The sequence below is a fragment of the Lagenorhynchus albirostris genome, chromosome 6 (assembly GCF_949774975.1).
Source record: "Lagenorhynchus albirostris chromosome 6, mLagAlb1.1, whole genome shotgun sequence".
NCBI classification, from domain to species: domain Eukaryota; kingdom Metazoa; phylum Chordata; class Mammalia; order Artiodactyla; family Delphinidae; genus Lagenorhynchus; species Lagenorhynchus albirostris.
The window spans coordinates 74,451,383-74,470,157 of record NC_083100.1 but is presented as its reverse complement, the minus strand read 5'-3'; the positions used below and the strand labels follow the sequence as shown (position 1 = coordinate 74,470,157).

Here is an 18,775-nt window from a genome sequence, read left to right as displayed (position 1 = left end):
CAGGCTCAGCGGCCATGGCTCACGGGCCAAGCCGCTCCGCGGCATGTGGGATCTTCCTGGACCGGGGCACGAACCCGTGTCCCCTGCATCGGCAGGCGGACTCTCAACCACTGCGCCACCAGGGAGGCCCTCTTTTGGTTTGTTTTTATTTTGTTTCTGCTTTGTTGTTGTTCTTTGTAACTACTGCAGATTGTCCCAGCTGAGGGTTGCTAACATTTCTTTCTTTTGTTTCCTCTTTGGGACCCATGTCAGTGATTTTCCAGTTCTTTACTTTTTTCGTCCAGGTTATCTTTGTAACAAAACAATTCTTTGAGTTTTTCTTGTAACTTACCCACTCATTTAGTTCTTATATTTAACGATATTCCCTCCCTTTAAAAGTACATATTCATGTGTTCCTTTTACTGAACTCTTTTCTGCTTTCTAATCATTTTAGTTTTGTTGAGACGTCTTTGAGTAATCCTCTTAACCCTTGGCATTGATCCTTCCCAGTAAGAAGAGGGGATGTCCTGGCAGCATGGAGTGGTATTCGCCCACTTGTTACAGATCCCAAGTCTGCAGATACACAGTCCATCTCCCGAAATCACGTCGTGGATATCAGTGAGAGTGGCCTCATCACTATAGCAGGTATGGCATATTACCTTGTTGTTTGGGTGTGCTTTATATCTAAAGCAGCTTGAGTTAAATTCTCACACCAGAATCCCTTTTAATGCTAAAGAACAGGGACTTTTTTTTTTTTTTTATGATTCTGAGTAAAATCTTATGCGTTGCTTTGCCACATTTGTTATAAACAACTGGTGAATTTTGTTATTGATAAGTTGATAAATGGTTAATTATAAGAAAAACAAGGGGTGGTAACCTAATGAATTATTTATCAATGTATCTGTAGGTGGAAAGTGGACAACCTATCGATCTATGGCAGAAGATACCATAAATGCTGCAGTCAAGACCCACAATTTGAAAGCAGGACCAAGTAAAACAGTTGGGCTTTTCCTTCAAGGGGGCAAAGATTGGAGCCCTACACTCTACATCAGGCTTGTCCAGGATTATGGACTTGAAAGTGAGGTGGGCAGGCATTGCCACATCATCTTACTCTTGACCTAATCTCACTATTGCCGGTAACAGAATCGGCAGCCATGTGGCCTCCATGATTTCGAGTTTCCTGTTGCTGGGTTTGTTTCTGTCTGTGTATTGTGGGAGTGAACTAATGGGAAAAAGCACTTTTTAGGTGCTTTAGTCACCTAAAAAGCAATGCACGTTTTGGTCTCTGTTTTAGAATCTGCAGTTTGTTTGGCTTGTTCCTAGCAGACAGGACCTCCCAAATTCTTTCTGTCTCGAGCATAAGGAAGGCTGTTCTTCAGATGTGATATCTGGAGCAGAATGAAGCTGAAGCTTCATCAGTCACTGATACAGTAACACATGTGTAGTAGCATTAGTGCTGGCCTAAGCATTTGGAGCCAAAGTATTTTCCTCCCACGGAATCAAAATCTAACACTCTCCTAGGATTTTTAGTTACAGGCTGTAAAAAAAAAAAAAAAAATGACAAGATAAGCATGTACATTGTTTTGCTTTGTACCTAGAAGCTATTGATATTCAGAGGACCTGCCTGATGCAGTTTTGTTTCCTTAGGTGGCCCAGCATCTTGCTGCCACCTATGGCGACAAGGCTTTTGAGGTGGCCAAAATGGCGAGTGTGACGGGAAAGCGGTGGCCCATTGTTGGGGTGCGTCTTGTGTCAGAATTTCCATACATTGAAGCAGAGGTACGTGAATGGCCATATGGGAATTTCCTGTCTGCCAGGGGATACCTTTCATCTGTTCACTTTTCATCCTCTTGAGAAATAATATATAGCTAAGTTTTAATGTGCGTACATCTGCTAAAACCTGGAGGAAAACGTCTGCCCAGCACAGTTCCTTTCATTTACAAAATTTTAATTTCAACTCTGAAGTGATATTGATAGTGGTAACAATAATAATAGAAAATATGGATTTCTTTCTCCTCCATGGAGCTATCTCAAATCTTACCGATTCACAGTTGTTTGCCCCTTTTGAGAACTTGTAGCTCCTCAAGTTTGTACCACTTACGCACTGCCTGATGCCGTATCTTGACTTGACACTTTATATTCATTTATAATTCACCACACTTTAAAAACATGGGTGTCCAAGTAAGCATTTTGTTGTTGATTGAAGGCAAGATTTCTGTCATCTTATTACTCTGAGACAGAAAACTTTGGATAGCCAAAAGAGATGAGACCATAACTTTTTTTTAAAATATCTTTATTGGACTATAATTGCTTTACAGTGTTGTGTTAGTTTCTGCTGTATAACAAAGTGAATCAGCTATATGCATACGTATATCCCCATATCTCCTCCCTACTCAGCTATGTAAATTAACATCCATGTCATGTATGAACAACGAGGTGATTACTGTGCATGGTAAATGAAAAGTGATGCAATTTACATGTTTGCACCAGGTTCTATTCAAGGAGAAGGCATTAATAGCTCTTATCCAAATTGTCCCAATTTCCAAATCTTCTTGGCAGGCAGATGGGGAACTTGTATGATGTCACTATGTATCATGCCTGCTAAAGAACCAGATATGTAAAGAAAAAGGTCACTTTTCCTAAGCATGAATTTTAAGTGAAGCTTTATTCCCCCTTTTTAAAAAAGGCCTAAATTAATCATTTTCCTTTAATTCAAACTCAGGTGAAATATGGGATTAAGGAGTATGCCTGCACTGCAGTGGATATGATCTCACGTCGTACTCGCCTGGCCTTTCTAAATGTCCAGGCAGCAGAGGAGGCCCTACCCAGGATTGTTGAACTGATGGGCAGAGAACTGAGCTGGGGTGATTCTAAAAAAAAGGTATTGTATAGAAGTCTTTAAAACCAGTTTCCATTATAGACATGCAATGTCTTAATCTGTTAGTAGAGGCTGGCATTTTTTTTTTTTTTGTGGTACGCGGGCCTCTCATTCTTGTGGCCTCTCCCATTGCGGAGCACAGGCTCCGGACGCACAGGCTCAGCGGCCATGGCTCAGGGGCCCAGCCGCTCCGTAGCATGTGGGATCCTCCCGAATCGGGGCACGAACCCGTGTCCCCTGCATCGGCAGGCGGACTCTCAACCACCGCGCCACCAGGGAAGCCCGGCTAGCATAGCTTTTGATGGTGACTTTAGATTGCCTGCCAGTTTTTGTGTGTGTGTGTTTAATATTGCTAGGCCTTAGAAAACTGGAAAGCTATTCTTGTAACAAATATCTTGTTTTAACAAATTCTTGTAACAAATATCCTTATAACCAAATATTCTTCCTGGTTGTTTTTGGAAAATCCCTTATAGAAAAATGTTCTCAAATTTGTCGTCGTAATTCCTGAAAAAGTAAGATAATAACAATTGTGGGTAGAACCTTTTCTGGTTTTCACTGAAAACATTCTTAGAATATATTCTACAGTGAAATTCACACTCCTGCAAGGTTGCCTTTGGTAGGAAATTGTGGTTTTATGGCCTGACCACCAAATGCTTATTGATTTGTGTCATTTGAAATTTTATATTTATATCCAAATTAAAAAAAGAAAGCCAGCGATACTCAGATGCCCACATATACAGCCCTGGGCTTCTTGTAATAAACAGAAGACCGTCATGATTTTTAATTAAACCAAACTGTTGTGATGCGCAGAGGCATTTTCATGTATTTATTCAGAAAATACTCTGTGTTCATTGGTTTAGTTCCTGCCCCACCGCCAAGTCTTTCTTGAACCCATTCCGTGTAGGCTCTTTCGTGGCCACTTTGCTGTAGTGGCTCTGGTCACACTCCCCAGGCACCTTCATGTTGCTCAACGTGCTTGTCAGCTCTCGTCGTCCTTTTACGCAACCAGTTAGTGGCCTTGACACAGTTGATTCCTCCCTCCTTCCTGAACACCACCTGTCTTAGTCTACTCAAGCTGCTATAACAGGATACCACAGGCTGGGTGGCTTAAATAACAGACATTTATTTCTCACATTTCTGGAGCCTGGAAATCTGAGATCAGAGTGCCAGGTGAGATGGCTGGGTTCTGGCGAGAGCCTTGCTCCTGGCTTTGAAACAGATGCCTTCTGGGGGACACAGAGAGCCAGAGAGAGCTCTTGCTGAGGGTGCTAATCCCAATGAGGTTTATCTGAAGCTAGTTACCTCCCCAAAGCCCCATCTCCGAATCCCATCACATTGGAGGTTAGGCTGTCAACATATGAATTTAGGAGGGTACAACTCAGTCCACAGCACCATCTCTCTCAGATCTCCTCCTGCCTTCCTCAAACTACTGCCGTTACTGACCTCTCCATGTTGTAAATACCTATTCCACTCTTTGGTTGCTTGGGCCTAAATCTTATTTTCATACTTGATCTAAGCCCATCAGCAAACCTTATCATACTTGTCTTCAAATAATGGCTTGACTTCAACCCTTTCTTAACTGCTGTCACCCTGATTCAGGCTATCAGCATCTCTTACATGGATTATTATAACAGGAGCCTGCTGTAATCTGGCCACCACCTTTCTGATCCCCCTCATTTTTCTTCCCATTTATTCACTCTCTCCAACCCACAGGTTGAGTTGCTTTTCTTTATTCAAGCCCCACTGATCCCTCTCCCTGGAATGCTCTTCCCTAGATGTCCTCATGGCCTACTCCCTCACTTCCTCCTGGTCTCCACTCCAGGGATGTCTCTCTTCACTGGACTGAATAAAAGAGTAGCCCCCAATCCGAATGGCATCTTCTACTCCTTCCTTTATTTTTCTCTCTAGCATCAATTCTCACTTGACATACCATGTATTTTGTTTATTTACTGTCAGCCTCCCCTCCCGGAAGTAAGCGTCCCAAAGGAAGGGATGTGATCTGTTTTGTTTCTGTACCCTCAGTGCCTGGCATATAAAAGGCCCTAAATAATGTGTATTGAATGAGGGAATGAACATTACTGAGCATGTATGTCACATGCTGAAGGTGTAAGGAAGGACCGGGCATAGGTCTTGTCCTTAAAGCGTTTTCAATGTGGTGGAGATTCCTGAAGATGGTTACATATTTGTCACCTGGGAATGGTAGGGAAAAAGGCAGATTTTAAGGCTTGACTATCAGAGCCTTCAGGGGTGAAACCATGGCCCTACATTTAAAATTTTCTCCTCCAGTAATTTTAATGCCATGTATGTAGTGTACTGATGGTAGAAATCACTGTTTGAAAAGAGTTCCTTAATCTTATCACAACACTGACAGGCATAACCTTTACCCTCATTTTATAGTTGAGGAAACAGGCTTAGGGAGAAAGTCCTCGTGAGAGTTCATACAACTAGTAGGTTGTGGAACTGGGATTGAAACCAGGTTTTCTGATCCCAGAACATACCCTTTTCCCACCCCACCCTGTTGCCTCTGCATTGGCTGGACTGGTTTATAGCTCTTCCTGTTTTGAGTTTTGGTTTGGCCAATTAAAGCTATATACTGGGGAGTGGTGGTGGTGGGATGCACTGGCAGACTGGGATTGACATATATACACTAATCTGTATAAAGTAGGTAACTAATACGAACCTGCTGTATAAATAAAATAAAATTCAAAAAAATGAAATAAATAAATAAAGCTATATACTGAGGCAACACAGGAATGAAACTTACTCTTGTGCTACTGCCAATCATTTATACCATATAGAAGGACTGGTGATAATGTGTTCCTGTAAAAATTATGGTTGAAATGATCTGAATATGCAGGAAGGTACTTTGTGCCAGGAATTCAGGCTGTAGGAGGTAAGAAGGAGGAAGAAAATTCTGTAAACTGCTTGTGTTCAGCCCTCCCGAGGAAACTAGATTTAACTTCAGTTTAGATTTTATGAGCAGATTTATGTACTCAGAAATATTCTCCCATTCCCCTTAACAAACAAAATAACAGAAATAAAAGACCTAAAGTTGTTACTCAGTATCTGAGACATAGGAGTATTAATGAGAACTGTGGACAGTCTAGAGAGAACAAAGGAGAGGGAAAAAAGAATTAAAGGTTAGAAAGCTGGACTTCTGAGAAAAGGTTAAAAGCATTGGGATTACTTAACCTGCAAAAGTGAAAGAGGAACAAGGTGATAAATAACTCTCTGCAGATGAATTGTGGTTGTTTTTACCAGTCAGTACTTAATGAGTGACTTGTACACTGAGCATTATACCAAATATTTTAGGGGAATGATAAATAGCTCATAGTTTCAGGGATATTCAAATTTAATTGAGTGGTTACAACACATATATACCTCGGAAATGTGTGTATATTTCCCAAAATTTATAGAAAGATTTAGAGAACTGTTACTCAAGACCAAAGGCAGCCAACTTGGAAGAAATGGTTAGGGAGGAAGGCGTTGTCTAGGGGACTTGGGGACTGACAGAGGAGTTGGTGAAGACATTTAGAGAATATGTCATTGTTAGGTTGTGTTTTACACAATTATATAAATTAATACATAATTATAAATAAATATCAATATATAACATCAGTGAAAAGATGACTACATGGTCAAAAGAGTTTGGGAAATTCTGAGTTAAACAAATGAAACCATTTCCTTTAATGCAGATAATTTGGTGCCTTTAAAATGCTTATGTGCATTGTCAGTTTCCAAAAGGCAATTTATTTGGAGACAGACCCAACTCTCACTTGTTGGAAGGGCTGGTAGAAAGGGAAACTAGTATTGCTTTAGGATGTATTTTGGGAAATGCTGCCGTATTATTTGGTAAGGTAGACTTTATAACCCTCAGACAAAACATGCATTTCATTGAGAGACTTTAAAGAGAAGACCACTCGAGTATATTGAGGGTGTCTCACAATAAGAAATTATTTCAAAATTGATTCCAGCAAGGAGAATAAAGGGGAAGCAAGTGAAAAATGGAGTGACTATGGACAAAGCAAGCTAATAAAGCACCAAATATCAAACAGATGGAAGATACGTACTCAACAATGAAAGGGTATCCAGGACTAATAAGGATGTGTATGAACAGTGTCAGGAATTGGCTGAGTGTTGGCAAAAATACTAAAAACACCAAAAATAACTGGTAAAAATGGAAAAGAATGCAAGTAAGGCCTAACCTAGGTCGTTGCTCAAGGTGACTAGCACCAAATCCTTGACCGCCGGAGAAGGGAGAGAACCTTTCAACTCATAGTTCAATACCAATTTGTTTTTCTTTTTTTCCTTTTTTGTCAAGGAGAATGATTTTCATTGTGAGAAGAACAAAATAAATATTGGTAAGAGGAAATAGACATTCAAATAGGAGGCTGCTCTAAATGAGTTTGTACGCCAACCCAGAAATGTTATACTTCAGGGTACTTAGAGAATTTGCAGGTGGGATTTATTTAACTACTGTTGAGCTTTAAAAGATTATGGCAATATGGCAAATAGGGAGAGCACCAGAAGACAGAAGGTAGGCAAATGTAGTACCACATTCCAAAAAGGGAGAAGGGGGGGAAATATAGTTTGTAACCTATAAATTAGTGGTCTTGGCATTGGTCTTGGGCAGTTTTCCAGGTTATGGCATTTTAAGTTTGTTTTATCAGCATTTAGCAAGAAGTAGTGATCACTGGAAGGTAGTAAGAAATCATTTCAGACATATTTTCTCTTCAGAAAGAGTAACAAGTTTGTTAGATCGAGGAAATGTTATAGACATAACGTATTCAGATTCCATGAAGCATTTTATGAAGCCGCGTGTGATACCTTCTAAAATTGGTGGATTTGTAACCAAATGATCACTATCCTCAGAAGAGGGCTTTGATAGCAGGTCATGAGGATTCTGCCTTTGGTCTTGACCTAGTCTACTGTGGTTCAGGTGCCTAGATTACGACATTGACGGCATGCATCTTTGGTGTACCTGTAAGGAACTGGAGGGAGAGTGAATGTTTGGTGACAACTTGAAGCAATGGGGGAGATTACATTAGGTATAATATAATAGACATAATTGGCAAACCTTACATTAGGTAGAAAAACAACTCCATCCATTCATGATAGATTTGACAAGACTTTAACAGTAGCACATGCAAAAAAGAAATATGATTTTCGTTAACTGTGAATGCACAGCAGGTAACAGTGGATCATGGCTGCCCCCAAATGCAATTACAGTCTTAGGCTGCCTAATAGAAATCATATCTCTAGATTGATGAAGCTGATAGTTACTTCTTTCTAGGTACTTGCCAGATCTCTGCTGGAGTATTATGTTGTGTTCTGATCATTTTATTATATGACAGACTAGTTGTGGTTTGGGAGAAATTATTCAGCCAGGTAATGGGATTTAAAATCATGTCTCATGCAGGAGAGTAGTTCTAGACTTAAAGAAAATTCTTAAAGAGGAAAGCTCTGTCCTTAGATATTTGTTGTGGTGTGATACAGGAAAAAAAAACCTTAGACTTTATAAAACATTACTGTAAGGGAAGGGGGTGGTGGTGGGATGAATTGGGAGATTGAGATTGACATATATACACTAATATGTATAAAATAGATAACTAATAAGAACCTGCTGTATAAAAAATAAAATAAAATTCAAATATTAAAAAAAAGATAAAGAAGAAATTACAAACTGTGTATTACCCTACCATTTTGCATGTTCTTACATTGCATTTCCACATATTTATATATCTACATACTGTATCTTGAAGATAAAGCTTGGATCCTACTCTACAAAAAAAAAAAAAAAATATATATATATATATATATGTATGTATAACAGAGTCACTTTGCTGTACAGAAGAAATTAACTCAACATTGTAAATCAACTATACTTCAATAAAATTAAAAAAAAATAAACTCTCATTTTCCTTCCATGGAATTTCATTGAAAACAACCCCTCCCAACTTAAAAACAAACAAACAAAAATTACTGTAAGATAGTTGCACTAATCCCAAACAAATTCTAAGAATTGCAGAGATTGGTTTAATCTCAGCATAAATATTTTTGGCAGTTGGAGTCTTCCCTTTATGGGCTGCTTTCAGTGGAATTGAGTTACCTCCCTATTGCTAGAGCTCTTCTTTAGATGGAGACCTCAGGCTTCTATTTTTGGAACGTTGTAAAGGAAATGTGGGGTTAGGGAGGTACTTTGGGTGACTTCTAGGGAAAAAAGCCCTTTCAGCTTTAAATTCCATGATTCCTAGCTTAATATGGAGTATGGATAAATTACATGGGTAATAACGGGACATGACTCGAGGAACAGCTTGTTCTTGGAGGGAAGTATCAGAGATGCCACTTCCAAGGAGATGACCGTTGAACCAGTTTTATAGAAAATGACTGGGCAAAATTGGTGCAATAGAAGAATAGTTTTATTTATAACTGTTGGATTTTCCTGTGTGAAGAGAGTAATCTGCCAGTGAAGAATGCCCTTGGTAACTTCAAAGGCAAGTTTTATGTATACCTTATATATCATGTATATGTGTAATAAAATAAATATTTTATGTTATATATAATAAAATAAATATGTAATATAATAAACATATATAATAAAATAAAATTCCTAATGTTCTTACATAGCAAAATGAAAAGTTAGAAATGCTAAAAAGTTCTCTCAGCTAATATATATATTATATATATATATATTTATGTTTTAAAATATATATGTCTCCTAAGAGAAAGGAAAGCAGGAAGGGGATAATCTCAGGAAAAAAATTATCTGCCAAAGAAAAAGGAGCAAAGGGACTTGTCACTGACATAAACAAAGAAATATAAACACATTTCCTGCAAGAGTATGTGCTATTGTGTTATTTTCCTTGTTTCATTTGGCACTGGCACTATTCTGCAGGCCAGAAGTTGGGTCTACAAATTGATTTAGTCAGATCCTTTGAGGGGAAGTCTGAGGAATTTAAGACTTGTGTTTGTAAGCATTGTCTATGTTATACTGTATAACAATTTCAGAAGCTCACTGGTCTACCATGGCAAGCACTTACTTTTCACTCATATTACCTGAAGGCTGCATGTTAGCTGCTGTGGCTCTTCTTCATATTTCAGACTGGCTTCAGATCTCTCTGATTCATGCCCTTCTTATGGTACAGGAGCAAGAGAGGCTAAGCAAAACTGCAATTTTGTATAAAGCTTGTGCTCAAAAGTGGCATATATTAAATCCATTCATGTGCCATTGGCCAAAGTAAATCACATGTCCAGACTCACATCAATGGGGTTGAGAAGTATACTTATGGGGGGAGAAGTGTGTGTGTGTGTGTGTGTGTGTGTGTGTGTGTGTGTGTTTATGAGAGGAAAGAGATATTTGTGAACAATATACAGCACAATAGAGTCATTTTGGAAGTTCTTAGTTTGGAGACTGGCGTGATGAAATCTAAGAAGACAGTGTTCTCAGCAATAGGTAGTATCAGTTGTGGCGGAGATCATTGAAAACAGGAAGAGTAACTATTCAATAGAATAGCTTGTTTCTTCTCCTGACGCTGTAACTTCCACCCAACTACCAGCATCCTATTGACAAAATTTTAGAATTAGTTAACGTCATGATGTCTGTCTTGGTACCGCATGCCACATTATAATCGTTGTTCAAGTCCTGGATGCCTTCTTCACTTTTAATTGCTCTTTTGTCACCAAATCACCCATAGATTTTGCTAGTCAATACTGTGGAAGAATATTCAGCAGTAAAAAGAAACAGAATATTAAAACATGCAGCAACATGAATGAATCTCAGAATTGTCATGCTATATGAAAGTAGTCAAACACAGAAGACTACGAACTATATGAACACTTTCATATGAAATTCAAGAAAAAGCAAAACTCTGGTGACAAAATCAGATCAGTGGCCTGGGGCTAGAGGTCAGGGGCAGGAATCAATTGCAAATGGGAAATAAGGAAGCTTTTTAGGGGGATAGAAATGTTCTATATCTTGATCGTGGTGGGATATACATCAAACTGCCTACCCAAAATAGGTGAATTTTATTGAATAAAATTATACTTCAGTAAAACTGGAGGAAATAAAAAATTGACCTGGCCAGAAAAATGAAGATGAGCTTTCATTTTAGAAAACCAAGTGGAAAAAAAAAAGGAAGAAAAAAATCAATAATTCTTTCCATAAATCTTTGAACTTTGTGTGTCTCTGTGTTGTAGGAAGAACTTGAAACAGCCAGGAAGTTTCTGTATTATGAAATGGGCTATAAATCTCGATCAGAACAGTTAACAGATCACTCTGAAATTAGCCTACTGCCTTCGGACATTGACAGGTACTTCTAATAAGTTTCTGTATCTCTCTTTTTTTGTCTTCACTTATCTAAGTATATTTTTCCATTATTCAATGTTGTGTTCCAGGTACAAGAAGAGATTTCATAAGTTTGATGCAGACCAGAAAGGCTTTATTACAATTGTTGATGTTCAGCGTGTATTAGAGGTAATATTTTTTTTTTGGTTCAACATCTTTGATAGCAGAAGAATGTAAAGATTATGCTAGATAATTTTTTTCTCATCTAGTGCTTTCTATAAGTAATATTTCTCTCTGAATTTTTGAAAGGCTGGTAACATTGATAAAGTGATACGCATAATTTCTAATGAAACTTCATTATTTTGTGCTTTCCTTTTACTTAGAGTATCAGTGTCCAAATGGATGAAAATACACTACATGAAATTCTGAATGAAGTAGATTTGAATAAAAATGGACAGGTTGAACTCAATGAGTTTTTGCAGGTGAGTTGTGGTGAAAGGAAACAAGTGTATTTGCTTTTTATCTATTGGTCATCAGTTTATATTCAGGAATGGATTTTGAAGTCCACACAGTTGTCACCTCATTCTGAAAAAGAAGAAAGCTTGAAGCCAGCAAAGGTTGATATGTCTGCCCTTAAGGATAAGGCTTTACGTGGTGCATGTTCTCTTGCTTTTTATAAGACACATTCTGTTGCGCTGGGCAATTTAGATTAAATCTAAGTTAATTATGGCTTAAAGGACTAAATCAGAAGTGTGCTTTATAAAGAGTATGCCGTGGGATGCCACCACCGGACCCTTCTTTACTTCTAATGTGGAAAGTATATTTTTAATCGAGGAAGTTTAAAGAAATCAGAGTTGTATTCATTTGAGAATCATATTCACTTGAGAACCCAACATGCGATGATTATATTCTTACATTAGAATGAACCTGAAAAGCAAAAGAAAGGAAACCTATATTCCTGGGTCAAGACCACGTAATTCAAGCATTTCTATTTCTAATTTTCCACTTACTCAAGGCTCAGTTGTTTAATCATAACCAGGAAGGAAGTAAATTTTGTTACTTTAACTTCATACTGGATGCTACACATCATTCCTAAAAGTTCCTTAAAAGAAAGAAACTCAACAAAGCCATACATTATTTGTAACTGTCCATAGGACTCTGCTCTTACGAAGAATGTATTGGTTTCCAAGCAGCCAGGTTTTTTCTGTACTGCTTCTTGGGCAGGTATTTCAAATGAATGCCAGGTCTTTCTTGCACCATGGCAATGATGAATGCTGAACATGAAATAAATTAATGCTGGGGATTTTGGTCAATGTCAGCCCTTTCTTCACTGTGTCAAGTTAAACAAACAAGATCAAGGCAAAGGAAATGGTAATTGTCTCTCTGGAGATGAGCTGCAGATAAGAGCATTGTTGAATCTAAATGCAGAAAATTTTCACAGGTTGTGTCCAGCATTACAAAAAAGAATGTTTAGTTCTTTAGCTTACTGTTTAACTAAGTGGACGTTTGAAATTGAGTTTAAAACGTATGCTTGGGAATAAAAAACCATTTCATACATTTTTTGTCTGTTTTTTTCTGTGAGAAAATTTTTTTTGTCTGTCTCAGGATTTTAGAAAACTTTTCTTAAGATAAATAGTTAATGCTTCATTTCATATACGTTGTAAATAAACAACAGCATTTAGGGTTCAAGGACCTGGGGTCTTAGAAACAATGAGTCTAATTTTATGGATATGCTATGTGGTTTGGGTGTTAAGTAATTTTGAGTGCAGTAGAGTTAAACACGTAGAAAATAATTTAAACCATCTGCAGGCTTTCTTGTAGAGTCTTTTTAATAATTGAGTATTTCTTGTCCAATTCTAAATGAAAGAGATCATTCATGCTTCTACTAAGTACAAATATACAGTGTAATTTTCAACTTAAAAACGCTGACAATATTTCTTATGAGATATATTCACACCCAAATACTATTTTCTTCTCGTAATATGGTTTCAAGATACATGTAATGTTTGAAGAAGACTTTGAGTTTTTAAAGGCTGATACATCGCACAATGTTTATGGATAAAGAAAAAAAACTCCAGCTCTCTCAGTTTTGTTAGCGCTGATAAACTTTGAAAGTCTTTATGGAATCAGAGGCAAGACGATAAACCATCAATTGTTCCATCTGTAGATGTCAGCATTCTTTGTTACACCATTCATCAGATGCAAAGTATGTTTTCAGGGTTTTATTTTATTTTTCATAAAATATTTTCCTCCTCTGAAGATTAAGCGCCCATGTTTATCCCATTAAACACCATTTTGAATATAGACTTTTTTTTAATAATCCTCATGGAAGGATCTCTATAGATACTGTATGGTTACATGACTTTATTTTTAGGTTTGGGCTCTAATGACACTTCTGCATGTAGGAGTCCATCTCTAATAAGCAATAGCTTGTGAAACAGCTTTTAATAAGGTCATGAAATTCTGATCCAGCCCCTTGGCAGATGCCTCTGACCCTTATTCAGAGTCTTTTTTAAGAAATGTATTTCTTTAGGCTAAAAACTATAACCCTAAAAATATTTTGAGGATTTACAGATATATATATATTTCTGATGAATGACTAAATCAGTTCTTTAAAAAAACAAATAGATAACAAAGATTGAGGAAGTGAGATCAAGAAAATAGTAAAAACCACATCAACTTGAATAGGAAAAAAAAAAAATTCCCCGTGCTGATAATTGCACAGTGCCTTCCAGATTAAAGGCGTTTGCCTGCTGACTGCATGTAATTTCAAGACTAATTCTGATTTTATCCACTGGATAAAAATGAATTAGCTAAAATCTGGGCTGTGGAGTGCTTTTAATTCTTAAGGTGGATCTCTGGGTCCATTTTCAAGGACTTAAATGTAAATTACTTTAAAAAGTCTTTAAGGAATTTGGATTTGGGGGACTTGAAGTTGTCAAGTACAGTAACACTAAAAAAGAGTAGTTAAATATAGGTCACGGTTTGTCTTTGTTCAATCCCTGAGATTCCCTTTTCAGATTTAAAAATGGAATTAAAGATTCAATATTTGAGTTGCTCCAAAAAATATATGCTCTGAGCACATTAAGGGGCAAAAAGTAATGCATTCGATTTGCATTTAAAGGCAGGCTGATTCGCCAGATAGGTGTAGTTTTTGCAGCCGTGGCAAAATACCTGCCCCTTTCCCCCTTTTTGAAATGTTTGAAAACTGTACTCTTCTTAAGTGAGCTGTAGTACCTGCTGCGGTTTTCGACGGGGGCACTTAATTACCCCTGCCTGCTGCAAAGGTAACCATTAAAATGCCATGGAGAAGGGAGGAAGCTGGCTGGCCTTCTGAATCTGTTGCCTATTTTCTCTTTAAGCTGATGAGTGCTGTTCAAAAAGGAAGGGTGTCTGGAAGCCGGCTTGCTATACTCATGAAAACTGCAGAAGAGAACCTCGACAGAAGAGTTCCCATCCCCGTGGACCGAAGTTGTGGAGGACTGTGAGTCTGAGCAGTAAATCCACAGCCAATAAACAGGAACAACAAATAATCATGTATCAAACCAGAGATGACTTACACGCTCTAAAACAGTGGATATGGATAGCTGCCTTGTTTTAACACTGGGAAACATTCCAAAGCTTTAGGATGTCAATGTATACCCTTTATTTGTATTTGCCATTCAATCTAGCTTCTTAAAAGTGTATTTTATCTTTTTTTTTCTCATTTTCAATGCACACTGGTTTAATGTTTTGCATTTATTCTGTGACCTGTTAGACTGGACATGCTCCCTTTTTGTTTGTTTATTCATTTAGTCTAAGTCAGTTTTAGAGGCAGAATATTTTGGCAGAAATTGAAAAAAGAAGCTGGAAATATTTCATGATTTGCACAAAGCTCTGGACGTTAAGCTTGTTGATAGTATTTGTTCTTAAAAGAAATTGAGTGGGGTGGGACCTATTAAAACGATAGTGTTTCTGGAGACCCCACAGCCCCTTCTTCCTCCAGCTTGTCTGCCTTCCTCATCCAGACTTTATATCTAGAGCGTGACTGGCAAAACTGGAGAAGGAAGAAAAAGTTTAGATCTGGTTATAGGAGCAAATCTCAGAGAAACTCTGAAAGCTTCCAGAATCACAGGTACAAGATATAAGGATAGCATTGACATTTGCTGGGAGTTACAGTGATAGTTTCATCTCAGCAATTCATTTTTTTTCCCCCAGTCACTGCTGGTTTTTCTTTGACTATTACAGTTGCCAGGAAGATCCTTGCTTTTCTTACTTTAAAACCAGCATTTAAGTGGCAAGTTGGATACATTGGCATGGGACTAAATTTCTCAAATCTTTACAGTAGTAATAAATTTAAGGATTAAAAACCTGTGTTTATATATCCACATATTATAGCACAATTTTCAATCCCCAAATCCTAGATCTTGGAGCATGTGATACTGTCAAACATGACCTATTTTGCTCAGGTTATTGCATCATTTGGGGGAGTATTTGTAAACGGATAGTAAAAGAGGATACGAATAGCCTTTAGTTAACTTTAGTTACAATTATAAAAAGCCAAAAACTTGCAGTGTTCAAGGTCATTTTAATTGCTTAAAGCCTTTCTCCTTCTGTACTCAACAGAAAAGTTCTCAATCAAACAAAAAGAAATAGAGAAAACCACACTCAGCACACACACACGCATTCCCCCATCATACACATACACACTCACAGAAAGACAAAACAAGACAAAAAAATCAATCTGCCCATACCACTCTCTATACACTACCAAATGTAAAATAGCTAGCTAGTGGGAAGCAGCCACATAGCACAGGGAGATCAGCTCGGTGCTTTGTGACCACCTAGAGGGGTGGGATAGGGAGGGTGGGAGGGAGGTGCAAGAGGGAGGGGATATGGGGATATATGTATACGTATAGCTGATTCACATTGTTATAAAGCAGAAACTAACACACCATTGTAAAGCAATTTTAGTCCAATAAAAATGTTAAAAAAAATCAATCTGCCCAGAATTTAGTAAATATGTAATATACTGAATTTAAAGGGCCAATTTGGTATGCTTTTATAATAGTTTGGTGGCATTTTAGCCAGTCATCTGAATGTTTATTCATTGTGCTTCCTCTTTTGAAGTTAACTACCTACTTTTTTTTTTTTTAAGATCATGTTGTGTATGAAATAGGAAATGTGACCCTTTATTTAATGTCAGGTTTTCATTGTGCAGACTCGAGATCTTAATTTTTCAAACTGGTACATAAACACTTTTGTGCTATTATTTTGTGCTATTATTTCTATATATGTCAAATGTTGACAAATATTTCTATATATGTCAAATGTAGAATATCTTTATGCCTCATTCACGTGCGGTATGAGCCTGTCTGCCATAATACACACACTGGAGGTTCACTCACCTAAGCCCCTACCCCTACCTCTGAAATAAACAGTGAAGATAGCACCTTAACTCATTTTGCTTTTAAATGAAGTTTAGACTTGCCACTTCCTAAAGGAAAACCTAAAACAGAGAAAGTGACCTCCCAGGTATCACTGTGAAGTTTTTTCTTTTAAGGTGTGAATTTTTTTTTTACACTGGTTTCTTCCTTCCTTTCTTCCTTCCTTCCTTCCCCCCTCCCTCCCTCCCTCCCTCCCTCTCTCTCTCTCTCTCTCTCTCTTTCTTTCTTTCTTTTTTAATAATAGAAGCACATGGCTTTGTAACTTAGTGTTTTTCTATCAAGACAATAACTTCACTGTTTAGAGCCCAGTGACCCTTAATAGATAGAAGAGCTGTCCTTTAAAACATCAGAGGTGATGTACCACAATACTGTACATTTGTGCTCTCTCTCTTTCTCTCTCTTCTTTTCTAGTTAAATCAAGACAACGATTACTTGTATCCTCGCTGAATCCATTACAGTAGGGACCAGGCTTATAACCTGACTGGCCTGGGCAGAGCTGTATTTGAAAAGAGGCCTTGTTTCTGCATGCTTTTTTATGAGTGAAGTTCCTTTAAGGACAAAGAAAAACGCACTTTTCTTCTTTTGAGCACATCTGCTTTTGCTTAAAATCTGCTAATTCTAAAACATACGCTCCTTCACCGATCCCAGAGACTCATCTTGGAAACGAGCTGGTTCCAAGTCTTTACTGTGAATAAAGCACCCCTGCATTTTTGTGTAAGTTCTTAATTAAACCTGCGCAGCTTCTTTACCTGATTTCAGAAAAGGAGAGAAGAAATGGGGTGGGGGGGGGTGTGAGTGTGATTCAAAATCTATTCCAAGCACAAAAGAATTATTTTCTTTTTGTATAAACATGGTATCAGCTGATTCTGTTGGGGTGGGTGTGAGGTGTGTAGAGATTGTCTTTTATCAAGTGATTTAGTTAAAGAGGCTTTATTAAGGGGATTTAGGTGAAGGAACCCCCATCTGTGGTGGAGAGCTGGATGCTCCCTTCAGTAGCCCTTCCCACAGTCATAACAATAGTGATACCGCTGGATTATTTGTTAAGCCAGGGTTGTCTGCCTCATATCCTTCATGCTGCTGCAACATTCTTGCTTTCAATCAATTTCTACTGAGTGTAACTTTAGGATTTCTACTACTAAATGCATGCTCCCTATTTTGCTTTAGTTTCTAGCTTTGTTTTGTCTTTTTCAGAATATATGTAGCTTACTCCTTTGTACAACAGAAATTTCATTCTTTTCCTAAACATACTGTAAGAATGATCATTGATCTTATTTCCTTGTTTTATGTATTTGTAAAGATTTTTGGCATATGAATGTAATAATATTGAAGTCAACGATGCTAATAACTTGCACTGTTTTGCATTCTGTCAATCCTTTTTAGGGAGTAAAAGAGCCCTACTGTGCTTTTAAAGAATATCAAGTATAAACCCAGTACTGGAGTCGATATACACACTGCATGTTTTCATATATGGCATTTTTTATGTATTGTGTTGGGTTATTGTTCTAGATTGGACTCTTAAATACTATGTTTGAGGCTGGGTTGTCATTTTTATAACTGTCTTGGTGTTTTATCACCATTATTTATTACTCTTGATATACAGAATGAGCTGCATGCATTTATAGAGCAATAAGAGGATGTATTTAATGTGCCTTGTTTTTAACTGAATAAGAACTGAAAGCATGAATCAATAAAACTGATTAAAATGGGCCATTTACTGGCATTTTGATGTTACTTGCAGTCAGAGAAATAACTTTGATTACTGTTGAAGTTTAAAAAGTTTGAAAATATCTTCACAAACTGTATTTTTAATTGCACTCACACATTAATTATTCTCACTTGCAATTTTGTCATTTTATCTCAAAAGTGAATCCCTGCATAGACCAATGCAATTTTATGAGACTGCCAGGTTTATTTGTATTAATTTGTTGCTGGAGGCTTTAGGGCACGACTTCTGTATCTGTGCAATCCTGTTCTAAAATTACATTCATCCTATTCAACTCTGTTGAATTCTTTTTTTCCTCTCTTTCTTTTTTTTTTGTCAAGCAGAGCCTTTCAGCCTCAGCGTTTGCAGGCACACTGATGAATTTTATCATAAGTAAAATCAATAGAAATGAATGGGAAAGATTACATAATCCATTTTGATCATCTTACATGTCAAGTTAGTGTAGGGTTGCCAAGTGTTGATAAATGCTCTGACAGAAAAAATGC

The 18,775-nt window shown here is 37.5% G+C and overlaps 1 protein-coding gene across 3 annotated transcripts in view; it reads left to right on the top strand.

Moving 5' to 3' along the window:
- The window catches only part of GPD2 (glycerol-3-phosphate dehydrogenase 2), a 133,544-nt gene extending 115,269 nt beyond the window's left edge, over positions 1-18,275 (top strand). For 2 of the 3 annotated variants that reach the window (XM_060152862.1, XM_060152860.1), the window contains exons 10-18: positions 490-624; positions 887-1,062; positions 1,627-1,758; positions 2,702-2,860; positions 11,054-11,166; positions 11,252-11,330; positions 11,525-11,623; positions 14,504-14,625; positions 16,979-18,275. In XM_060152862.1, the coding sequence (XP_060008845.1) occupies positions 490-624; positions 887-1,062; positions 1,627-1,758; positions 2,702-2,860; positions 11,054-11,166; positions 11,252-11,330; positions 11,525-11,623; positions 14,504-14,625; positions 16,979-16,982 (1,019 nt within the window). In that variant the 3' untranslated portion in view covers positions 16,983-18,275. Of the gene's footprint in view, positions 1-489; positions 625-886; positions 1,063-1,626; positions 1,759-2,701; positions 2,861-11,053; positions 11,167-11,251; positions 11,331-11,524; positions 11,624-14,503; positions 15,973-16,978 lie in introns of those variants that run through there. The other variant, XM_060152859.1, reaches the window with a different exon arrangement.
- The last annotated feature ends 500 nt before the right edge of the window (positions 18,276-18,775 follow it).